Genomic DNA, 25,501 nt, shown 5'->3' on the forward strand with positions numbered 1-25,501 from the left:
AGCCCCGCCTCCCCCGGCCAGCGCGCGGCGGAGCCCTCCTTCCCCGCCAGCCCCGCCCGCTGATTGGGCCGCCGGGGAAGGGCCGCCGTTCTCTATTGGCTCTCCCCCTGCCGCTCCGGCGAGCCGCCCGGCCGGCTCCCCGCCGTCCTCCCTCGCCCCGCACGCCTGGGCGCCGGGGGAACTCCGCCCGCCGCCCGGCCGGGGCCCCGCCCCCCGCCTCCCTCCCGGCGCGCGCCCCCGCCCTCCGCGGGGTCACGTGATGTTTTCGCCGTGGTGCCGCCGAGGCTGCCTGCGTGAGTGCGAGTAGCCGGACGCGGGGCGGGCGCGGACGGAGGGCGGCGGGCAGCGGGCAGGGCGGGCGGACGGACGGACGGACGGAAGGACGGAAGGAAGGACAGACAGACAGACAGACAGACAGACAGGCGGGCACGCACCCGCCGCCAGGCACCGCCCGCTCCCCATGCGCGGCCCGCCGCGGGGGGCGCTTCCCCGGTGAGGGCGGATTCCCGCTGCCCGCCCCCTGCCCCTTCCCCGGCGCTCCGGACCGCCGCCTGGCCCCTAAGATGGCGAGTGGGATGAACGGCCCGGGCGGCGGCGGCGGCGGCGCGGCGGCCGGGGGCGGCGAGGAGGAGCCGGGCGCCCGCCACACGGGAGGCGGAGCCGCGCCTCAGCAGGAGCCCGGCGTGCCCGGCGCGGCGGCGGCGGCGGCGGCGGGCGAGGGGGAGCCGTCGGCGGGCGAGGGCGGCCGCTGCCCGTCCCCTCAGCCCCACCACCTGCTGCTGCTGCTGCGGCGCTCGCCCAGCGCCTCGCTCTGCCCGGCGCCGGAGGCCGCCCCCGCGGCGGGCCGAGCCGTCCCCGCGGCGGGCCGCGGCGGGCAGCCCCCCCCTCCGCCGCTCCCCGCCGCCGGCCGCGGCGGCGGCGGCGTCGTCCCCCCGCCCGCCGCCGGCGAGGACGTGAGGAAGTGCGGCTACCTGCGGAAGCAGAAGCACGGGCACAAGCGCTACTTCGTCCTGCGGGCCGAGAGCCACCTGGCCCCCGCCCGGCTGGAGTACTACGACAGCGAGAAGAAGTTCAAGAGCAGCTTGCGGGCGGCGGGGGCCGGCGGGGCGGCCTCCCTCTGCTGCCCCCCGCCCAAGCGGGTCATCCCCCTCTACCAGTGCTTCACCGTCAGCCGGCGGGCCGACGCCAAGCACAAGCACATCATCGCCCTGTACACCAAGGACGAGTACTTCGCCATGCTGGCCGAGAACGAGGCCGAGCAGGAGGCCTGGTACCAGGCGATCAGCGAGCTCATGAGCCAGAGCAAGAGGGGCTTCCTGGAGCAGGAGGACCACGCCGATCAGCAGGTGGACGAGGATGACGAGCACTACGGGGCCGCCCTGCGGCCCGGCACCGTCTTCAAGGAGGTGTGGCAGGTCAACGTTAAGCCCAAAGGGTTGGGGCAGACCAAAAACCTTACGGGAGTGTATAGGTTGTGCCTCTCCAGCAAGGCCATCCACCTCGTCAAGCTGAACTCGGAGGTGCCCTCCGTCCACTTGCAGCTAATGAACATTCGCCGCTGCGGGCACTCGGAGAACTTCTTCTTCATCGAAGTGGGCAGGTCTGCCTCTATCGGGCCTGGAGAGCTCTGGATGCAAGTGGACGATTCGGTGGTTGCCCAGAATATGCACGAGACTTTTCTGGAGACCATGAAAGCTCTAAAGGCCTTTGCAGAGTTCAGGCCCCGCAGCAAGAGCCAGTCTTCTGGTGGTGGTAGCGGTACCAATCCTATCTCCTTCATCACCACTAGGAGGCACCTGGGCAACCTGCCCCCCAGCCAGACCGGCTTGCAGAGACGATCTAGAACCGAGAGCGTTGCCGGAGGGACTCCTCCGACCACCAAAAGCAGCAACTCCTATCGCTTCAGAACCTCCAGCGAAGGAGAAGGAACCATGACTAGACCTTTTAGGTCGGTGACCGGGAGCCTCATCCACCTGAATACTGCAAGGATGAATTTGGGCCGGCAAGAAGGGAGCGGAAGGTATGTGAGAGCCGCTTTCAGCTCTTCCTATCACACCAGGTCTGCTTCGCTGCCTGTTTCTCATTTTCCCTCCACTACAAGTCCCATCAGTGTTTCTTCCAGTAGCGGCCATGGCTCTGCTTCGGACATGTTGACCAGGCCTTCTAGCTCATCCGTTTGTGGTTCCCCAAGCGACGGGGGATTTATCTCTTCTGATGAATATGGCTCCAGCCCTGGAGATTTCAGGTACTTTCGGGTCAGGAGTAATACGCCCGATTCCCTGGGAAACACGCCGCCTATCAGAGAGGAGAACTGTCTGAGTGAGTACATGTCCATGAGTAAGCAACAGGCAGATGATAGTTCAAGAGATGATTATATGGAGGCTGAAAAGTGTTTCAGGAAAAGAACTTACTCTCTAACGAAACCAACTTCTGTAGCAGTGCAGCAGAAGACGACACAAACTACAGCTTCGTTAGATGAAGATTCCACAGGAAATCATGGACGATTACTTTACTCTGAAACACCAAAATTGAGAGATAACCATGAATCGGAGTACAGTGACACTAACCTTGATTCCATGTGTAACCAAAGCAGGAGTAAAGCCAGGGATGATGGGTACATGCCAATGATGCCAGGAGTTGCGTCTTCTCTCTCCGGCAACAGCGATTATCTGCCAATGACTCCTAAAAGTATGTCTGTTCCGAAACAGATTAACAATTCATGGTCACCGTCTCAGGTTGACTCCAGAGGATATATGATGATGTTTCCAAAGGCTAGCTCTTCACCTGTACGAAGTCCTTTAACTGGATTTATTTCTAAAGGAGGTAACGAGAAGATCATAAACAATGAGTATATGGATATGTCACCTGGTAATTCAGCTCCAAAGCACCCCGGCGATTCGAATTACATTCACACCGCTTCTGTTTCCAAAGGTTTTAGTTCGTATTTTTCTTTGCCCCGAAGCTTCAAGGCGTTATCAGGACAGAATGGTGACCACAGTGAATATGTTCCAATGTCTTCACCTGGAAAACTCTTGTACGGTGGACCAGAAAATGTAAAAGGGGTCAACAGTGAGGCTCTGGCTAATGGCATCTCTAAATTGCCAGCGGTGAAAGGTTCAGATGAAGGACTTGTGCAGAACAGGGCTGCTAGGCCCACAAGACTACCCCTAGGTACAAGAGGGAGTAATACTATCCCAAGAATGTATGATCGCACGGTTCCGCCTGAGCCAGCGAGTCCCGGTGAATACATAAATATTGATTTCAATGAAAAAGCGAGTAATACACCGTATTCCTTATCTGCAGAAGGATCACCATCATCTCTAGGCTCAAGTAGTGACCACAGACAGTCCCCGCTTTCTGATTACATGAGTGTTGACTTGGATGTACAGTCACCGAAAGTAGCGAAGGAACTGTCTAACTCCCTAACAGATATTTCAATTTATGCAAGCTCCAGTATTCCTAGAAACCAACCAAATCCTGACTACGCTAGGCTTTCATTTGGTACAGCTTGTGTTAGCACTGCAAGTAACAGGACTGATGACTACACGGAGATGACATTCAACATGGCAGCAACACCGCCTCGGCCATTTGCTGCCGAATCCGACGATGGTGTAAAGATTGATAGCCCTTCTTCCATAGTTAACAGACTGTGCATTGTTGATCGATACGCTAGTAGCAGTAGCTTCTCTGTTCCTAGCTCTGAACCTCCTATGGGACCGAAAGTGATTCGAGCCGATCCTCAAGGCAGGAGGAGACACAGTTCTGAAACGTTCTCTTCAGCTGGGACCGTGACGACCTCCTCCTCATTCTTTACTGATAGTAGCAAAAGACACAGCTCTGCCTCATTTGACAATGTTTGGTTAAAACCGGATGAAAACATTTCTGATGGTCAGGAAAGCAAAATGTCCAGGGATACCTCAACTGGATTTCAGAATGGCTTAAACTACATTGCTCTGAATTTACGTGATGATCCTATAAGCTGTGAGGCAAGTACTACAGCGCCAACTTGCCATCTCCAAAATGGTACTTCAGGTTTGGACAGTGGAGCTTACGTAAGCATAGATTTCAGCAGATCCGATGGTCTGAAGTGTAACGCTGCGAGAAAAGGTTTGTAACTTTAAAAGCACTTCCCTTTCATGCTTGCTTAACTGTAGGAATAAGGTTCTCTACTTAATACTAAAATGTGGTCTTCTGAGTGGGGTAGATGTTTTTATAATCTTCTGCATTATTCTAGTATAACCAGTCTCGTCATAGCGCAGCATCCTAACTGCTGAACGACGATGAAAGGGGACGTGGTCCTTGGCCTAAAAGATTTATGTGACTCTTCTAGGCAGTTAGAGGTGTTATCAAACTGTCATCTGCCTCGGTTTTCTATAAAAGAATTTTGCTAGTATAAACATTAATCGTATTTCATATTGTGAATTCTTGTCCTGAGGTTACGGTAGCTCTTTTTTTTACTTCACTTTTGTTTTCTTCTTCTTCCCTTCTTAGAACTAGATGAGTCTTCACTCCCCCCCCCCCCCCCCCCCCCCGTGAACTTGATGTTTTGTAATTTGTCACAGATAGGGAGAGCTGAAAATTACTGAATGGGGTTTAGACATCAAAATTTGGGGCTTAGATCTGTTTTTTTTCAATAAATGTAGGTGAAATGCATATTTTAGGGTTTTTTCTGTGCCAATCTGCCCACATTTGTTTAGTTGAATCTTACGTAAACAGAACTCAGCTTTTTCCCTTGAAGGTTTGGTGTGCTCCTCTTGAGCTCTGGTCTCCAAAGTATCCTTGTATCCTCCGGAGAAGCCATCTCCTGGTGGCTGACAAGGGTGGTGGGGGGGTCCTGCAGCCCACGCCCTCCACCTTCACCACTTAGTAGTGTCCAAGGGCTTAGCTGGGCCGTAACCCTTCCCCTGCTGTACAGAGGGATCTGCCTTTCGCGTAGCAGGTGAGGAATGCCTGGAATAGAGGAAGAGCAGGCTCTGAGGGCTGTCTTCCAGGTCTGAAACTTCGGAGAGAAGGCTGCTAGCTTTCAAGTGATCGCTGGTCTGACCCAACTTAAGGTAATGCAGTTTGAGGGGTGCATAAAAAATAAGAGCGTTGGGGGTGAGGAGGAAGAAGGTGGGAAAGAGGAGGGACGCTCCTATTTGTACGTTAGGCTCTTTGCTCTCGTGGTGGGAGCAAAAAATAGTAATTAGCTGTTAGTGGTATTATGCATGTCCACTGACTGAACAGCAGTGTTTGTGCAAGTGCTGCATTGCACTGTAACTTTGGAAGTATAATCCTTATTTTGGTGTTAGTGACCCACTGAACTTACAGTAATTCACCCACCCGGATAGAAAACTGTGTGGGTGGGAAATGATGTTTTCCTCTCTTAGCAAATGTATGCGTAGTCAATAATTGATGAGTACTAACAGGAAATATTTAATTGCTGTTGGACATTGATACTTGTCTACTTCTCTGTCAACAGAGAAAGAGTAAAGGGGCAGGCTACTGCTGGCTTTTATATTTTTAATTACAATCTTAAACACTGAAATGATAGGGGTTTTTTTTTTTCTAGTTTCACTTTAAAACTAAGTGTCTAAAGGCAGAAGGTATTGCAGGAGCTTAAAATTGTGTAGCCTTTAATAGTGGAAGGTATAAGCCTGACTCAGCTTGCATGCCATTCGAAGTCTGGCAGCACTGCTTGGGGCTGCTCAGAAATGTGTGGTTTGCCTCAGTGGTTTTTTTTCCTCTGCTTTGTTTTGTTGGTTGGAATCAAATTTAGAAGACGTTGAAAGTTGCCAGTCCAAGAAGTGCTTTCTTCCAAAGTTAGTCTTTCAGCACTTCAAAGATTGGTCTGCTAAGTCAAAGGCACACTGATTGCTGTAGCTGATTTGTGTTCGAGGTGTTTTGTTTTTTGTTTTTTGTTTTGTTTTTTTTTAAAAAAGCACCCCCAAAGACAGCAGAATTCCTACTTGATCTTACTTGCCTCATATGACTAAAATCTGTGTTATAAAGTAAAACTTCTTACAAAATGGAGAGAGGAAAAAAAGTACAAAGATTATTTCCTTTCAGCTATACTGTAAATACTACATTTAAAAATATTTTTCAAGAGCTAATATGTTTAGAAATTGTATTTGTTAAACACTTTGCTTACTACTACTACAGCAAAATAATCTACAGCCCTGTGCTTGGGGTTTTTCCCTTGTCTATTACAAATTGTGGACGGGCAAGAGACTCACAGCTGCTGGTTTTTGCTGTGAATTGAAGTTTTCTGGAAATGAAACATGCGTTAAAATGAAGTGAAGTAAAAACATGGGCTGTTTTATGCTCTGTGCATAAAAACATGGGCTTGGGCAGAAAATTAAGCATGAGAATAGCAAGAGCTTAGGTTGGTGGTTTATAATTTTGTTTTTCTTTTTAGGACTAGAAAGAAAGCACTGCTCCAAAACAAGGCCTAACAGTTTTCTATAAAGACAGCCTAAAATATTTCTGGTCTATGGTGGGAGGGCAGGTGGGGTGTGGACACTGTTCACTTGTAGGTGGCTCATGGAGGGGCAAACAGATGTCGGAACAGTCCAGGCTAAAAGTAGCTTGCCAAACTTGGATACAATGTTGTAAATTGGTGGTGTCTATCTGTTTCTTAGTAATGACTTAAATTCTTCATTATAAAGATACCAGTTTTCATTAACATACTAAATTGTGTCTCTGAGCTATATAGCAAGCATAACTTTAAAAGTCTGTATTCTTTAAGCAGCTTATCAGTTTCTACTGCAATAAAGCTTTTATTTTACTATTTTAAAAGTTTTTCTGTAGTCCAGAAAAACACTTTCACATTCCATTTTGAATAGTGAAAACAAAGCTTTACTCTTAAACCTCTTGTGTCATGAAGAGGTGTAGTGTGCCTGTGTGTAATTGATATTTTTAATACTTTTGGGCAATTTTAGCAGAACTGAGTGCTGTCTTTTATTTCCTTCTGCATCCCAGTCTTTTGGTCTCTTTGCCTGAAAAATGCTCTGTGGTTAAATCCATTCTTAAGGAAAATATTTAGCACTTGTGTTTACCCTTTACCTCCTAGAAAGGAGCTATCCCATATATATTAAATTCTGCAGTTTTACTAGAAGGAAAACACTACCTAACTTCAGATTGTTTGCTCTTTTGTTTTGTTTTTGTTTTCTTAAATGGAATATTGTGTTCTGTGACTCAACTGCATTCTCCAAACTGCTGAGGGTGGTAGAGTGATTTCCAATGCATCACTGCCCCCTCATTGTAATTCCCAAACTACTTCTGGTTCAGGTTCACTGATGTGAATCAAGCTTTTTTTTTTTTTTTTCTTCTTTATTCTTGACATGGATGGAGGGAGGGGGAGGGCACTAACTTGAAATGGTAAATAGGCCTGACTTGTTATTAAACTTTTATTTTAGGTTTAGGCAAAATTGAGCTCAGGTTTTATGTTGATAATGATGATGATAAAAAGAACATAAGATTCTGATTTTTAATGCTTGAAGTTTAAGGAGGTCATTAGCAAAACAGTTTCATCACGAAATGGTTACACAATATTGAAGCAAGCGGTTTGCAGTTTTGATTACATGAATCTGAGTCATGAAATTTTGTGCTGGGAGTACAGAACACTAAAGCTACTTCAAACAGGGCTTAGCTAATGTATACCTTGTTATTGGACCTTGTAGAAACTGAGGAGGATAATGAGAACGGGGTGGTAATAAACTGCATAATGGGTCCTGTATAATACAAGTTGCTTCAGTCTTAATTAGAAATATTAAACCTGCAAAGATACCCTGGACTCCAACAACAAAACAGGCTGTTCAGAGTAAATGTAATGTTCAGCTTAGTATCAACCCACCTATTCTACACCCACTCTTTTAATCTTATCTCAGCCTGATATTCTAACACTATTATTTCAGAAGTTCTCTAAAGTGTAGGATTATAATTTAAATGTTCCTCACCTTTTTAATCTCCTCCTGTGCTAGGCTGGGCAAGAGTGTTGTGTACACTTTGGGGAGCTGAGAGGAAGGAAAACAAGTACAGCTCTAAAGCAAAACTTGTGTTCCAAATTGTCCAAATCCTTTATGGTAACTTGCATATTTCAAATGCAAAATCTTGACGAATATAATGAACAATATACACTTTGAGAAATTCAGAAGCTGGAAGTTTTAGCTATTACTAATATAGTAAATTACAGTTTACGGGATACCAGGCAAATAACTGCCCCTTTTGGGTTTCAGACTAGTGGTTTTTAAAAGTTTACTTCAAACTGAGGCTCTTTTGTATTGGCAGAATACGTAAGGCACAGGCTCATTTAAAAATAACTTGAAGAACCCTACTGAAGCACATCCGAATGCTGCTATGTATCCTACATCTTTGAAATAATGCCGGGATAATAATTCTTTAAAAAAAAAAAAAAAAGGCAACTAAACAAACAAAAACCCCAAACCATTTTAATTTTGCTGTAACAGATGCCACTTTAACAGTCTTGAGTGACTTACAGCTAAGCTTAAAAATACCCAGGGTAACTTTCTCTAGTAGTATATGAGCTGCTGAAGGCAGAACAGATTTTTGCCATGCAGTGTGGGAGTGAGCTAATTATGACATATTTGACCAAGAATCAGTTGGGTTTTACTTGTGCTTGGATGAGAAAATCTGAGACAAGAATGTTCCCCTGCCATTGAGAGGGAACACTTACTTGTAGTCAGTGTTGAAATACTTTTGGAAATCAGCTTTCCAGACTTTAAATCCATAGTTGCAGCTGATGGTGACATCTGTCTTTTTTGGAAGTCTAAAACTTTCTGCTTCTAGCTGTCTTGTAGGTTAAAGCACTGCTGCAGGACATGGGGAGTTCTGGGAGTAATCTGGGACTGATTCAAACTGCTTTTTTGGGGGGGGGGGGGGGTTAAGCTTGTGGTGAAATCTTAAATGCATTATTACCCTTTTAGTTTTCCCTCTAAAACTTCACGTTTTCCCCTCCTCTCTTGATGTCTGAGAGCCCCTTGTTCCTGCTGTCGTTTGGGGTGGCAGCTTGGAGTAGCAGAAAGTGTGCAGCACTTATTCAGTCTTTCCAGAGGCTGTATTCCAGCCAGGGATTACTGGGGTGGTTTGTCACTAGGTATTTCTTTGGCGTTTTTTGTATGTCCAGTGGCATGTTAGCAGTAGGCAGAGTTTGGGTTTGTTTTTTTCTCTGCATATGCTTTTTTTAATGAAAGGATCTTTAATAAGTTTTCTTCATATTGATTGCTGGGAGGAGGGTTTATACCTTGAGGTTTTGGACGGTACTAAAAAGAGTTTATAGTACTGTGTTGTACCTTGGTGTGTGTTTGTGTGCTGTGTTTGTGGATCTGTGGTGCTCCCAAAAACATGCTGAATGGTGTCCAGTATGTTGACTGCGCTAACAAGTTTGTTTTTCTGATCCGAAGCAGGAAACAAACTACAATTTTATTCTAAGTACTGTTGTGATCAAATGTGGCATTCTTCAACTCAAAGGAAAATGGAGTGATAAAACTGAAAGGCAGGTGAGAGACAGTTAAGCTTTCTGGAGCCTGGGGATGTATTATTATTGCTGTTTTGTCCTAAAAATGTAGCATTATCTTATGACTCATCCTTAAATGGTATGTAATGACTTGGCTGGAGAGCTGTCCTATGGCCCACCCTGCAAATTTGCTGTTTGACTTTTTTTCACGTTTAGCTTTTGCATGTTAACAACAATCCAGTGATCAAGTTGCACTGTGGCGTCTTACAGATTAAAGCAATGACTAGGGGAAAAGGAAAAAGTATGTTCTAGTTTTAATCAAGCCCTGCATCTCTGTAAAGGTCACTCCACTTAGGGATGGTTCCGATTTAGTTGAGAACCTTGATCAATAGGGATTTGTGACATACTTGAGGGCAGTGGGAAGACAAAGGTAAATTAGCCTGACTCATCAAAGGCATTTCAGAGGTGTTGCTGAGTATCTTATCTAAATGATCATGAACATCTAAGTGTTTGGATTTGTGGAGATTTTACTTCAGGTGTAGCATTACCCCAAGAGCAGCAGTGTAGTAGACTGTTAGCAAGAATTTTTTTCCCTGGTTAAGTCATGAGCTGTATCTTAAGGGGCAAAGGTTGCTTATTTCAAGACATTATTTTTCTGTTAATTTAGCTGTATGGTTGGATGCTAACAATGCAGACTGTGTGTGTGTATACATGTGAGTTGTGTGCCAGTGATTTGTGAGTTAAGTGTAAGGTCTAATCTTTTTTAATCTTCCAAGAAGAAAGGGTTTTTGAGAGAGATGGCTTATACTGAAATTAATATAGTTAAGATTTGGCTATAATTCCAAGGTGATGATACAATTTAATGTGACTCAAGAAATTTGGAAACTTTTAAATTACTACTGAAAAGTGAATAGTGCTTGTGTTCACTGTATAGCATATGTATATTATGAATTTATATTTATATCAAATTGAGTTCTTATTTGGAGCATAAAATAGGTAAGAATAGTGTTTCCTTTTTGCTAGGGCATGAAAGGCTCATAAATATACTACCTGCTTGGAGAAAGGTTTCGCTTTTAGTAGAACAGGATTTTGTGGAATGACTGAGGATATCAAAATGTTTTTTGTCTTTATCTGAAAATCATGGGAAACAATACCAAAAGGTGCACAAGAAACCCAGTAAAATTTGCTGCTAAATTTATTGTGGCGCTAACGAATGATATCCTCCTGCCACAGGGAATGGTGCGATTCTGTTCCCATACTCGTGCCAAGCCAGCTTGCTTTATTGTTTATGGCTCTTGCTGAACAGCTGAATTTGCAGTATAACCTTTTTTTGATGCTGAATAGCCTGAGCCTGAATTATTTTGGGGGAACGAGTGCTTCTTTTCACACCAATCTCTTAGGCTGCCAGGAGTTTGGAGAGTTCTTAATGACCATGAAGCAGACGCATTATTAGATAAATGAGAACCTATTGCATATTGGACCATGAAAAGCTATTAGTGTGAGCCATGTGATACCTTATTTGTATGAAAACCCTGTTTAGGCTATTGACAGGCATTGCTGTTTCTGCGACTTTTGTGGCACGTTATCGACAGTTGAACTAACATGGCCAAGACAAACCAGCAAATGGTACAGACAGGCTTCTCCTCGAGTCTGGCCACCTTTGCTTTCCTGGTCTATGTAACCGGAGCCTGTTTGCAGGTGGGTTGGCCGAGGGCATTCTTCAGCACAAGTTGGATGCAGGTAAAACTTCCATCAGTATAGATGAAGGAACATGCTTTAAGTTCTCTGGGTTTAAAACAATAAAGTTTCTTACGTCTAAACCAATATGGGTTAAGGGGCCAAAAAGATACTGTTTGCTGTATGGAATTTTTTTTGTATTTTAAGTTAGTCTGTTAGAAAAATTTGTAAGCTGTTTGGATTTTCAGTAGTAACATCCACTGTTGAGTTCAAACTTCCAGAATATTTGCTTCTTATGTGAGACACTTTGGGAGGTATTTGCCATCTATATTTTTACTCTGTGGTGTTTTTCGGGGTGGGGTGGGTGGTTTTTTTGTTTGTTTGTTTTTAGAACAAGATGTTTTTAAATTGCAGATTGTGGTGAACAGGAAATCAGTTAAAAACGAGTTGAAAAAATGAACAGATTTGATCTTGAGGTCATTCAGACAATATTACGACAGTGAGTCTGTTAATGAAAGCTTGTAGCTCCAGACGTGATCTCTACTCGTTGTAGAACCTGAACAGGTAGGCAGGATGGAGGTCCCCTGTACAATGCCGCAAATGTAAATGTGTTGGTCCCTGTCCTAAGGAGCTTACAATTTAAAAGATGAAACTAAAGGGATGGATGAAACTTAATGTGCTGGGGTGGAGAGTAAGATAGAGATCAAGGCTGCTACCATTGGCAGAGTGAAGATAAGAGTCAGCCTCGCAGAGAGATAAAAGGCTGCCTGAGAGCGGTTGCAAGAGAGGAAGCTGGTAGAGGCGCTTGGAAGGGTATGCACACGGCAGGGAGCGATGGAAGGTAGTGAGCTATAAATACAGTGGTTGTAATGGTTTAAATGACTTGAAAAGGATGAGGTAAATGTCAGAACACTGGCCAGGATATTAATCTTGGTAAGAGGAATGTGGGCCAACATGTATCTCTAAGTTAGGAGCATGTCCCAATGTTTACTTCTCCCTTTTAGATGTGGAATGTGATTATTTTTTTTTTCCTCTTTTTTTCTTTTTCCTTTCTGTAAGTTAGGTTTCCTGCAGCCATGTGACTGATAGATTTGGTGCAAGCAGGAGTGCAGGACTGCGTACCGGAGCACAGGATCACCCTCTGCTGTGTCCCTAGGCAGTTAATGTCGTGTGGACCTGCATCCTCTGTTCTTTCTGAGACTCTGCTCCAGGAGCAGCTAGGGTGATGCAGCTGCCTTGGCATTACTACTGATTCCTTCTTGGTTTTGCAGGGGCTTTTTAGGTGACATCTCTGGGTTTCAGGCAATATTCTAGCGTTGGGGAGGAGGCGGGAGTGTGGCTTGGGAGAGAGATTCACCTTTAGGATTTGTAACCATTGTGTCAGAGCGTTTAGAGTCCAACTCTGAACAGGGAGGTCTGGGTGGCACCTGCTCGTCACTGCTGTGGTGCTTTCAGCTGCTTGAGAATAGCCTGCGGAAGCTGGGGTGCAAAACGATAGTTTTGACAGGAGAAAGTTCTTTTATTTCTGTATCAGGAGACTAGGTTGAACAGACGCTGTAGTGGTTGCGGGTGAGTCTGGAAGTGGTGAGAGCAGTGAGGCTTGATTCACTGTTGAGGGTATAAATGATTGAAATATTAATGTTGACATGTTCCACAAGGTAAACACTAAACAAGAGTTGCAGGCTGTTGATTAAAACTTGTCTGTGTGTAGACACAGTTTAACTCTGTCCTTGTGAGCTCCTGAGCTGCTCCTGGAAGATGAAGGCCCTATCCTTGCCCCCTGTGCATGTGCTGTGATTTGAGAAGACCTTGCTTCGCACATGCAATGCAATCTGAACCTTTATTCTTCCTCGCCTGCATAAGCCAGGGTTTTGGGTATCCTAATGTTAATGCAGACTCAATAATGTGATAATTAGAAAATGTAAAAAATCAATGCATGCCATTGCTGTGTGTGGTAGCAGAGAGTGGCTGATAGCAAAGTGTTGGTTTTGGGGGGGGGGGGGTTGTGTTTTTTTTTTTTTTGTGCAGGCATGCATGGGCAAAAGGTATGGCTGAGGAGGGTGTAAGTATTTGGGTATGTGGCCACATAGTAACTTTCTGCCTTTGACAGTCATTTATGGCAGTAGAGGTGGGAGAAAAAGGTAGTGCTGAATGCTTTCAAACGTCCATGGCTAAAGTGTTTGGGAAGAGCAAAGGGATGGATTAGAGCAGGTGAAACTTTCTGTAGAAAAGAAATACCAGGAAAGGTGATTTGAAAGGTGGGGAGCTGCTTCATTAGTCATGAGTAACACTGTCCTTTCTCTCAGTTGTGTTCATAAGAATAGTTTTGCTCACTCAAACCAAAGACCTGTGCCTGCAAGCAGACACCACCCAGCAGAGGAAGAGCAGGGCAGGTGTGTGTAATACTTCCCTGCAAACATACACCCAGCCTCTGGTTTCTTTTCTTTACTTTTTTTCTCAGCTTGGGGGATTTCCTGAGCCTGATGTAGTTTGTCTGTTTTATAATCCTTTATGGATCTTTAATCCAAGTATTTTTCCAATCTCTCTTTGATCCTGTGTAAACTCCTTGTATCCACAGCAGCCTGCAGTCAGTCAGTACATGCTGCATGCAGACCTCTCTGTCTGTTTTGGACCCTGCTCTGTACCAGCTTTGCCTGGCAGCCCCTAGTTTGTGTATTGGAAGAGATAACAAACCCTATCTTTTCTCTCCATGCCACTTAGGATTGTGTAGATGCTGTATCCTCCTCTGCCATACACTTGGCCAGTGTGCTGTCAGTGGCTTCCTGTACTGCACACAGTGGGGACCTGCAGTATAATTTTTTAAAATTTATTTCCTGATACGTCCCAATACGTCTCTGCAGGCTGAAGGGTCCTTGCTATTGCTGTTCCTCCCTGGGAAGCTGTTTCACACCTTTCATGAGTTTTTCTGCACTACTCTGAAACTCTTGCAGTTATTCCAAGTCCTTTTTGAATGAGGGAACCAGAGCTGCGCCTGCTGTTCAGTGCCGGTCTTTGACGTGGCTGTTTTCTTTCCTATTTGTTTCCTAACAGTTCTTAATGTCCAGTTTGTGGCAAGAGCACAGGCAGGAAATACATTCGTCCCTATTGGCACTTCAGGGCTCCTAACCTTTGTCCCGAGAGCAGAGTGAACTGTAGCAGGTGGTATTGTCAGAAGCCAAACAAACAAGATATTTTTTTTATGTCTAAAATTTACTTGTTTTCTGCAGTTTAGGAGGTCAGTTGTAGTATCTTATATACTTGCCATGAGAATGCATTTGGAAAAGAACTTTTTTCATTCTTCTGCAACATGAAAATGTGAAATTTTGAACTTCTGTGTGTTTTGAAGTAGAGAGAAGTTAATTTTTAGTATTGCCTTGCTATATTGTAATAGAAATGTAGTTTAAAAAAAACAAAAAACAAACCAAAAAACCAACGAAAAAACCAAACCCCCAAAACCCCCAGCACTTCTTGTTAAGCTGTCCAGTGCAATTCGAGTTGGTGTTAGACCCCTGCCAAAACTGCATGCAAATTTCTTAATTCTAGGAATAGTATCAGTAGAAGAGATGAAATTAGGGAGTGTGCATAAGGCCTTCTTAGAAACAACACTACTGTTTATTAAAGCAGAAGAAGAAGCCACTGTTGCAAAAGATAAGGCATTTCTGCAAAGTGAATAAAAATAATCTTAAAGCATGGGAGAGTTTTTTAGCTCATGAAATTGCTAAGCACTGAGAGTAGCGGAATCATGTTTTGAATGAATGGTTGTGGATAAAGATTATTTCGAAGTGTAACTTTGTCTCCTAAATTTTAGAAGTACAACTTGAGGAGGAATCTAATTTACTGGGATGTGTTGTTACCAGTCGCTGTGTTTAAATAGTTTATGCAATGAAAAGTGGGTCATGTAACAGGGTTTTTTAAAACAAATTTTGCTTTTTTTGCTTGTGGAAAGTCGGTAAAATTGTAGGTACAAAATATATTTGTTAGCTCAATATGAGCATCGTTAGTTTGTTGTTGAATGAAGAAAGTATGTGGAATGTGTGCTTAATGGTAAGTGTGTGGTTTAACATATTTCCCAAATAAGGATGCCGCTCTGTGTCAGGGTCTTGTTTGGGTTACCCAGGTACAGTAACTGCAAATGTGTCAGTTTTTCTGATTTGTATTTGTAGACTTGGTGTCTGTATGTGCAAACCAAGAAGGAATTCTGCTTTTCTCAAATAACACCGCTTGCCTCTAGCAAGGTCTAAAGCCTTGCCATTAAAATAACTCGAAGAAATAGGACAATGACATAGGATAACGACTATGTATTTGGTAAGATCTGGGGCAAAAAAATTTCTCACTAGTTCATGAAGAATGTATTTGAGCAAATTATCTCCCTGCCCCTGACCTGCATGCCATATGGACAGCTTGAAAGGTAGTACGTTGCAGTCCTCTTGCCCTGTCCCGGCAGTGTGAACAAAATGCTTTCGGACTTGCACGTTGTGTCCTGAGGTCGTGCTGGGATTTGGTGCTTTCCTGAACAACAGGAATATTGTGTGGCCATGTGCACAAGAAAGTCTAGGGCTGTTCTGCTGCTTTTGATCTGCGTAAGTCAGATTAATTCTGATTTCCCCCTAACCTGAAGTTCAGGAAATGGAGAACTTCAGTAGTGTTCTCCAGAAAGCATTAAGCTGTCTTAGTCTTTGACATGGAGATTTTAATAATTTAATTATCTTAAATTAATATCTTCTGTAAGCAAAGCTTTTATCCTTTTAGGAATCAGTTGCAGAATTATGTCAGTAAAAGCCTTTCCTGTAAAAACAGATATTATTTAGGATGGATTTCTTTGAGAGAATTAGGATGTGTCTGCTATGTTCTTAAAACCTCTTGGCTTGTTTCAAAGTGGCCTGACTTGTATAACCTTAATAATTCAGATGCAGGAAATGAAGTGTAAATTGGATATATTCTCATCTGATACATTTTCAAATGGAACACACTGGGTTTGCAATCTAATGAATTAAGACTAATCTAATCTTCTGCCCCTAATTTTTATAGAACTATAGATTATTTTTGCAGAGAAAACTTGCAGAGCACTTTCTCAGTGTGTTCCTTAATTTTAAACAAAACATTTTTGAGCAATGGCATACTGCCATCCTGTTTTAAATATTTGCCCTCTTAGTTTCTCTTCTGCTCTTGCAATCCTTTTCGTCTGATTGTTTGTTCCTCAGAAAGATTTGGACAGCTGCGTGTAGTTTTATAATCTGATCCCATCTTAAACTGATGAATTTAAATAGAATTGTGTAATGAAGAGGACATTGTTTTAATTTTCTAAACTTTGCTTATGTATTTTGAGAGGTGATCTCTGAAAATGTTTGGGTGCTTTCTGGACTTGTTTTCCATATTAAACATTCACAGGAAGTTGAATTTGTATTGTGCTCAATACTCTGAAGCAGTAGAGTTCAATTTTGGATAAAGGCTGAAGCTTTTGTGTAGAATCTGTTAATGGAGCTGAAGTTTGACTAAACAGAAAAGCCCAGTGTAGGGTGCTATGAAAACTACTTGGGGTATTTCTAGGCTGCTTCACAAGTGCAGGGTTTTTTTGAGTTCAGGTTTTTGCTGCTTGTTTTGTTGTAGTGACCAGTTACCAGAAATTTTTTTTTTTTTTTTTGGAAGACTGAGCAGATTTTCTTGGAAGAGCTCGTGACAATCCGGGAACAGCAGCAGTGTATTTACACTGCAAGTGAAAGTTATCTTCAAACTTGTCATGTCTGATCTGGCCACTGAGTTTTATTTGGTGGCATTTATGTTTTGAGAACTCCAAGGGACTGGTGAACTATTTCGTGAGCATTGTTCCTCTCTTCCCAGCTAGTTTGCATTTCATAAGTTGTTTTCCTTTTAGAAGAGTTGTTTCATCCATTTCTCTGACAGCTTCCTTTACTGTTCAATCAGTGTTGAGTCAAATGCATTTATATGGTATCTGTAATGACATGCTAATCTGGTTTTTATTGTTGATCAGCAAGTCTCATATTCATACTATTAACATAGAAAATTGTTGGCTGGTGAATCTTACATTATGAAGACTGAAATAAGATCATCCAGCTTCACAGAAGCTTGTTTTCTTTGAGCACTCCACATCCTCCATTAGTTTCCATTCACCTACTGGCTAGTCAAAAGGTGGAAGAAGACCAGGTGTGGGAGAGAAGAGCCACCAAGGAGCTTTAATGCGTGAGCTCTCTGCCACCCTCGCTAACTAAACCCACGTCGCTTCCCAAGGATCCTTCTGGTGAGGAACCGCAGAGGTGGAAATCCACAAATAAGCTTCAGGTATCAGCAGCACAGCAGACATCAGCCTTGTTCTCACTTACATTAAACCCATTTTACACCTCTTTGACTAATAACTTTTCTTGTGGTGTATGTGCACGTGCGGTGCTTTCGCACAGCCGGGTACAGCTGCCTCGATATAAACAAAACTCGTGCTCTGTTGACGCCGCGGTTCCCGCTGGCTCCTTGCAGGCAGCGGTAGCACTAAAATGCGAGACGCGGTTAGGCGGGTGGTTCAGCGCAGATCTTCCTGGGAGGATGTGCTGGGGGAAGCTACGTCAGCGGGAGCTCCTACAACTTCGTGGTTCAGAAATCAGTATCGGGGCTTGGGACTGTCACTGCAGAAACTATCCCTGGCTCCGCTGGAGACCCCGGTCGCCCCCGGGGGGAAACTCCCCTGGTCGTGACATGGGATTTCTTTGATGCCTGGAGGTTGGCGGTGGGTGACCTGTGGTCCCGCTGTCATGAGGAATGGACTCCGGAGTGCCACTCTCGTGAATGGTGGTGACTGCAGACGCTTTGTGGGAGGGATCTTGCAAAACCTCAGTCTCATCTTAGATTTCAGAGGGAATTTTTTTTTATGTGGTCAAGTTTCATGAGTTTCTTTTTGCCTTTTCTATCTGATACTATGTGTTCACATATATTATATATCAATTTATATCTGTATCTATCTATCTGTATATATAAATGCTTGATGCTTTTATCCCAAAAAAGAGCTGATGACTCAGGGCATCAGCCAGCTGTACTGCTCCAACCGCAGTATTGAAATTTTCAGCTTTAACAAGGGGATTAGAGAAGTGGTGACAACCAATAACTCCATGTCTGAAAGACTCAAGGCTTTATGAGACGTTATCAGCTTGTAGGTAATGTTTACGTGAAACTCCCTTATGTTTATTTACAGTTCCCACAATTCTGTTTTAGCTTAAAATGAAGAGGAAGCAAGCTGCAGTGTACTTTATAATCATGGGGAGGCGGGGGGACTAATGAGATCTTGTTTAACAAGCACAGAGTTTCGGGAAGGGGGGATGCTGCAGGGAGGTCCTGAGCTTGCCTTTACACTGGTGTAAAGCTCTGTATTTGAGCCGGGACATCCAGGGAATTTATAAGCTGTAGGGAAGCTTGGTTGAGGATACTTTCTTCTGGTTTTTTATAAATTAATCTGTGTTAGTCTGGGCTTGGATTAGAGTTACCTGGTGAGCTTGCTTTAGGATTGGTTATCATGCTGCCTTTAGAGTTTATGCCAGGCTTGTTCAAAGAATCAAACTTGGGAGTTAAGCAGGTTTTTTTTGCTCTTAAGCTCTTCCCCATCCCCTCCAAGTATCTTAAAATTTGGCGTAAGTTTATGAACGTTTTCAAAAAGTGTTACGTAAAAATACTGAGTCCTGCCACATGGGATTGTCTGATTCAAACAACTGGGCCTTTGCTCTTCAAAATGTTTTGGGGATATGCTTGGAGAGATTAGAATAACTTGTCAAACAGCTTTCAGGTGTGCCTTGTGTGTTAGGCGTGGAGGAAAAATGTCCTGACAAAAGCAGACAGTTTTTGAAGTTCCTTTTATGTAAGCTTGTAGGTCCACAGCAAGGAAAGGGTGGGGGGATGCTGGTAAATGCTAATTTTTACTGAATATAAGTTTAATAAAGAAGCTTTAACTGTTTTAATGTTTGACTTGCATGCATCGTTGAGGTGTGATTCATTGCGAGCTGTGGTGCATATTTTCATCCTTTGGTCCTACAACAAAATAATATTTTTCTAAAGAGGAAAACTATTTAAAAAATAATAGCTTCACTTGGCTTTTGTGAAAACAAAGCCATCGCTAACCACATCATGCTCTGTGTGTAACAAGCAATAGCTTTTTGTAGTGATCTTATGATGTCTGTGAAATAATACAAATGGAGATTCTTGAGTTGCGGGTGTATTTTGGCTGTCTCTTCCTGGAATTGTGGAAAACCAAGTTACTGTATTTTTGAAATCACTACGAGTTTGAAAAATGAAACTCAGCAACCCAGACCTTGGTGTGGGTTGTGTAGGGATAAAAGGGAGTTTCCCGTGGAGTCGAAGGACCCCTCTGTCCTTCTGCACTGCTTCCAGCCCTGCCATGGTCTTTGCTTCTCTGTCTCTCGGGCGGTGGGCGGCCTTCGCTGAGAGCTGGGGCTGTCCCAGCTGCAGTGGTAAGGGCAGGGCTGCTCAGTGCAGCTCATCTGAGCTTTGTTCTTTCTTTTTTTTTTTTCTTCTTTTTTTTTTTCTTTTTCTTTTGAAGGGACAGTATTTTTAGCTGGACAGAAATCAGAACTTCTTTAATTCAGGGTGGAGTTTGTGTGTGCATACTTTATGATTGGTTATGTAAGTAAACATCCAGGCTTGCATTGTTATACGTAATGCTTGTTTGTGCTTTGGATGGTCATATTTTCTTCAGCGTATCCCTGTAGTAGAGGCAGCGAAGCACTATGCTTTCTTTAGCAGTGAGACTTGACTGATTTCCTTGTGACCCCACAGAAGAGCACAGGCAGGATTAAGCTCTGAACCCCCTTCTTTCATTCCAGCGGGCCATGCTGCCGTCGCTGTGGTTCGTACTGAAGTATTCCCCGTATTGCAGTTCTTCTCAACGGCAGCGAGCTCTCCCAGAGCTGTGAGAGAGCTCGTACTGCGTGGCTTTGAGGGGAAAAAGTAGACTACATTTCTGTATTTGATGTTTTCTGAAGACTAAATCTCTTAGGCTAGCTGTTGTTCCTCAATGAGAGCAACCTGCTGTTCCCTTCTTCCCTGTAATGCCAGGAAGCGGATCCTGCAGACAAGTACCTTAAACCTTGGAAGAGAAGGTGACCAAAGCCACCTGATGGGCAGAGGACAGTGCCCTCAGTCTGGGCCGAGAGGACAGAAGTGGTGGAAGGGGACAGTCCGTCAGGCTGGGAGACAGCGTAACCCAACGATAGTACCCTGATAGTACCGCTGATAGTACCCCTCCAGACTGAAAATTAGTGTTCACGCTGGTTCGGTGGGGAGTGGAAGGGGTTTTGTAGCGAGCTGAAAAGCGACTTTTTGTACATTCCTCAATTTGTGTTCGCACTGCTGCAGAAGGCGTTTGCATCTCCTTCATCGGTTCTTTTTTTGTGTTGGGAACCTTTTGAGTCACTCTCACCTTGGCATGTGCACGGTTAATTGCAGAGCTGGCGTTCTGCTTTGAGGTCACCCTCTCTCCTATTTCCATTTCTGCCTTGTCACCCGACTGTATCTTCCTGTCATACAAGATTATATTTTTTTCCCCTCATTTCACCGAGGACTTTGTATTTTGCCTTTTCCAGTCAGTTTGAAGCCACTGGTTTTTACTGGCGGCAGTAGAGGTGGCTGTCTGCCATAGCTATGGGCTTTTGTACTGCGTGTTGCCTTTTAGTGAGGCTTTCTTGAAAAAGGGAAAACTATACTCTGAGGTGTTTCTTATTACAAATAAATTAAGCTTTTTCCTGAAAAGTTGAGGACAGGGCACGCAGCTGTCGTGACTTGCCACTCCTTGTTTGGAGCTGGAGTTGCAGGGAATGTTTACATTGCAGTTCTGTACCTGCTGTGAATGGGAGTGTTCGCCACAACCTTAATTACATCTGGGTGAACAGAACTGCTCTACATTCATCCTGCGCTGCGTGCTTAGTAATAGCTTCTGCTACGCGCATCGCCCGTCGCGCTGGGAGGATCGAGGTCTCGTTAAATGAAATACTGGTAGTGAAATAGGTGACGGGTAGCTGTGAGCTCCGGTCCTTCCCACGGCGTGTGGGCCAGCAGTACGGTGCCGGCTGCCGCCCGAGCTCCTGTCCAGCGTCCACGTGTCAGCTCTGCGGTTGCAGCGGCTCTTCGGTGCTTGCTTCAGACTTCGTAGTTCTCCCCGGTGGCTCAGGATTTCTGAGCGTGTTATCATCTGGTAGTGCCCCTTCCCTCTGTGAGGGACCCGGGTTCTGCATTCAGCAGCTGTCACTCCTGTAACGGATAAGCTCCGAGTACTCTTCTCACTAGAAAACATTTTTTTTCCAATATAACTTGCATTTAAAATGTCACTGACTTTTTTTTTTTTTTCTTCCTTTCTAGACTGACTGCATTGCCATGGAAACCATTGTTGGAAGAGAAGACTTTTCTGCTGGTAACTCCAGAAACTGTGTGGTGCTTTTGGAAGCAAAGCTCAGCTCCAGCCGGCTACTTTCATTTCCACCAGCACGGACATAGACACACATCCTTTTAATTAATTTTTTCATAAACATCAGCTCTCTACAGTTGAATTAATTTGAATGGAGTTTTTTTTCATAGCTGTGCTTTGGTGATGGAATTTGGTCTTTCATGTCCTATCTATTTGGGAGGCAGTGTGAATGCTAATAGGAGATCCCTGTATGCCCCTTTCTTCCTCCTGCCTCTCCCTTTTTTTTTTTTTTTTTTTTTAATTTATATTCTGAGAAGTCAAAGCTGGTTTCTGATTGTCTGTTTAACATGGGTTTTGCTTCTCTGGTACATTAACAAGTGGCTAGCTTAAAACATGTATTGTTTAGAAATATTTTGGCAGTTCAGGATTTTTTTCGGGTGGCTGGGTGGAAGGAGGGGAGGAGAGGTGCACATTAGCTTGAGGTGTGAACCCGTGGGACTGAACGGGTCTGAGAAGGAGAGACCTCTTCTGCCTTCTTTTTTTTCTTCTCTTTTTTTTAAGGTTTTGCTTTTATGGTACAAGAGGTATTTCTTGATCATAGGCTAGAGTATTTTAAATCAAATGTCTGTCAGAGCTTAAACTGAATTTTTTTTTTTTTTTTTTTTTGCTCAGAATTTTGGTATGTACAAAGTAGGATTAATGGGCTGGTTGTCTTGTAGATTGTTTTTGTTCTTACCCTCAAGATACTTGTTTATAAATACGAATTGTGTAAAATGAGGTTTTTGTTCATGCATTCAAATGGAGAACTGCAGAGTCGTATCCAGCGTTTGTGACTTCTGCGTTATAGTTGTCAGCTGTAGCTTTTTAAAGGGAAACCACCCTAATTGATCTTACTTTCAACCAAAGTCCCATTTTTAATTTGGGACTATTTTTGTTCTTTCTTCCTGGCATAATGGGGAAAAAAGTAAAATGTTGGCTCATCAGTTGTCTTTATCCCACTTACAGAAATGTGAACGATGACTATTTGACATTTTTAAAAAAAGCCCTGATTTTTCTACAATTTAAGTGCTTCACTCTTGTACTGAATTTTTTTTTTGGTTGAAATGAGTTTAGGTTTTTAACACTGCTATGAACTTAAAGAGCATGACACTAGTCATTGGTACATGCAATGTATAATAAAAGGCACTGACGATTGATAAAGGGTTTAGAAGTGGTACACAAATCCTCATGCTGTACTGCACCACACAGCTGGTAATCCTCTACATTGTATATTGTACAACTGATTTGTCAGGCTGCCTCACCTCTAACATACAACCTTGAAATTGCTGGTACAGTTTGTATAACAAATTAGACACTGTCAACCTGGATTGTTCGGTGATATGTACCCAAATCTATTTTTGAGTAGTATTAAAACGTACATGTCACTAAAATATGAAGACTTTTTTTTTTTTTTTGGAAACATGGTACCAATCAGTTTACGCAGTGTCTAGTGACAGGAAAAACTGTTGCTACAGGGTTTAAAAGCACAGACTTGTTTTTGATTCTGGAAGAGAAGTTTAAGTTGGTACAGTTACTTCTTGCTGCTAAACATACACTAATTAAAAATACGACCACTCTTACAGACCATGATACTGTCTTGCCATATAGCTTTTGTTTGGTCTCGTAAATTAATAATGCAATATGTAGACAGCTTTTTATAAAGCTTTACATCTTTTCTAAGAAATCAAAATTTGGATGAAGATAGTTCTAAACATTTAATGTGAAAGGAAAAGGTTGTTTTGAAGAAATTTTACACGCTTATTTCATATTAGATCCCTGAGGCTGCCATTGTACAATATACAGCACTGATTTAATAAATGCTGAATAAATAAGTAAATGGGTAACCTCAAGTGTAGTGGTACAAATACTAATAGGTACGGCATAATAAATATGCAATCTTTTTGAATCTCTTAGTTTACAGCAACTAATTTATTCAGTATTGTGCTGGAAGAACATTTTCAGATGATGTAAAACATATCACTATATATACTACCTTCCAGCTACCCGTTTATGCTGCTGTATAGTACAAAAATACCAATGATAGAACAATGTTTGTCCTGTAAATTTAATTTGATATTGGACAGTTATTGTCTGTACAAACTAAAACATATATGGTTGAAACTGTTCATTATATTTGCTATTTCTGCTTCACAGATCTGTTTTAAAGTCGAGCTGATTGATCTGGCTTTGTCTTCCATTGTAAATATTGTTATGTTGTTTTCTTTGTAAAACACATCGCGTTTGCGGTTTTGGGAGACTGGCTTGAAGCTCTGTATAGTGTTTATATTTATCTGACTTGGCTTTCCATAGAGCTACTTGCAGTAAATACGTGTTCATGTAGCTCCGTGTCTGGGTTTTATTTTTAAACAAACTTCTGGGTTTTTTGTCCTGTCAGAAGTGGATTTCCTCCTGCTGCGGCTTTCTTCTTAAAGTGGTTTGGTCACCCTGTGTCCCTGAAGATTTGGAGAAGCTTTTAGTGTATTTCAGGGGAGTGATTCCCAGTCTGTCCAATTTTCTCTGCCACTTAGTGTGAAAGGTAACATACAGCAAAACACCCTGAAGTTTTCTTTGTCATAGATTCATAGTGCTGGTAAACAACTGAGCTGCTGAATGAGGAAAAAAAAAGAAAAATTCAGTGCCTGATACTTTCTTTTTCTGCTTTAAATGCAGAAGACTGTGGCAATTTTTTGTTTGTAATTTTATCCATGACTGGGTATGGAGGTTTCACCATCAAAAAGTATGAGTTGTGGAAGGAATTTTTAGCTGTGTAGTGTCAAATAGGCTCCTGTCTCTAGAGTTTAGGGTAGAAGGGAACAAGCATGGCTTGCTGTTGTAAGTAAGTTTTGTAGTAATGCTTTTGGTTTGATATGTGTTAAATAAGGTCTCAGTAGGTAAAACCAAAACCCATACAGGGATATCGTAATTTCAGGTAAGGCATCCACTTGTAAAAACAACTGAACTTCAAGTTGGAAAATACCAACAAAATGCAGTGCCTTTTCAAATTCCTTACTGACATGAAGGATACGTCAATAATTCTGTATAGAAAGAAAGAGGTTTTATCCATAGATGTGAGTGTGTATGATCTCCATAAATGTGGGTGGTTACTGTGAAATGTCTCGGATTAGACTTTTCTTTCTTTAAAAATACCTGATGTAATTCTTACCCTGTTACTCAGACTAGTGCATAAAACAACTCCCTGTAAAAGTCAAGTTTGCTGTAAGAATAGGGTTTTCCTCAAAGAAACCAGCCCCCTTACTTAGGGCCTCATTTTATAGCGTGTAGCCTGTATTGGGAAGAAAAAGAAATCAGTGCTTCTCATACATGGCAGAAACAGCCCTACCAGCAGTAAACAAACAGGGAAAATGATCCAAACGCTGTCAGGACTGTTGCAACAGTCTCACAATGACTGCTTTAAGAGACCTGTGTCTGAATGTCTCGTTGGCTCTGGAATGGGCTGACTGCTTGAGGGCTTGGGGTTTTTTTTGGGGGGGGGAGGGTGGAGGACATAGTTTTGCACTAATTTTTCAAACCCCTTTGGGTGAATCATTGACAGAACTCTCTTGCTTCTGAAGTGTGGTGAAAGCCCTCAATTAAAACCAGAAGGCAAGTTAGACTTCCTATCTGAATTTGAAGACAGTCACCAGAACACAGATTAAAAGACTTTGTTTTGAAATGCATTGACCAGTTCTAATGGACCTTGCATCTCACTGGAGCGCTGTGGTACTGGAAATAATCAAGTAACTGGGAACGAGGGGTTCGTAGCAGGGAAGAAGGACCTGTTCAGAGTTACCAGGTAACAATACAATTTGTATTGTATTTTTTTTCATCCCTGCGTCCTCTTTTGGCTTTAGCAATAGTGTTCCCTCAAATATAAAGAAGTTTCTCCCCGCATTTTTCCTCAAAGGGTTGTGAAGCGACAC

The 25,501-nt window shown here is 43.2% G+C and overlaps 1 protein-coding gene across 3 annotated transcripts; it reads left to right on the forward strand.

The window, feature by feature from the left end:
- The first annotated feature begins 396 nt into the window (after window positions 1-396).
- IRS4 (insulin receptor substrate 4) lies at window positions 397-23,921 on the forward strand. 3 transcript variants are annotated; one of them, XR_008239030.1, is made up of 3 exons: window positions 397-4,107; window positions 4,916-5,054; window positions 21,497-23,921. XR_008239030.1 is itself a non-coding variant. In XM_052813085.1 (2 exons), exons 1-2 carry the CDS (start codon window positions 564-566, stop codon window positions 20,224-20,226), a joined length of 3,573 nt encoding a protein of 1,190 aa, XP_052669045.1. In that variant the 5' UTR covers window positions 397-563; the 3' UTR covers window positions 20,227-21,483. The 3 variants fall into 3 exon arrangements, 2 of the variants coding, with proteins under 2 accessions (XP_052669045.1, XP_052669046.1); XM_052813085.1 differs by lacking the exons at window positions 4,916-5,054; window positions 21,497-23,921 and adding an exon at window positions 20,198-21,483; XM_052813086.1 differs by lacking the exon at window positions 4,916-5,054 and having other exon boundaries at window positions 398-4,107.
- The last annotated feature ends 1,580 nt before the right edge of the window (window positions 23,922-25,501 follow it).

This window comes from Harpia harpyja, chromosome 18, assembly GCF_026419915.1.
Source record: "Harpia harpyja isolate bHarHar1 chromosome 18, bHarHar1 primary haplotype, whole genome shotgun sequence".
NCBI lineage: Eukaryota > Metazoa > Chordata > Aves > Accipitriformes > Accipitridae > Harpia > Harpia harpyja.

What these genes read in the sequence shown, in the direction of transcription:
- IRS4 (XM_052813085.1), top strand. Translation starts at nt 564, where the DNA reads ATGGCGAGTGGGATGAACGGCCCGGGCGGCGGCGGCGGCGGCGCGGCG. An exon ending in GTGTAACGCTGCGAGAAAAG is followed by an intron (nt 4,108 to 20,197) that starts GTTTGTAACTTT and finishes CTGTAATGCCAG; the next exon opens with GAAGCGGATCCTGCAGACAA.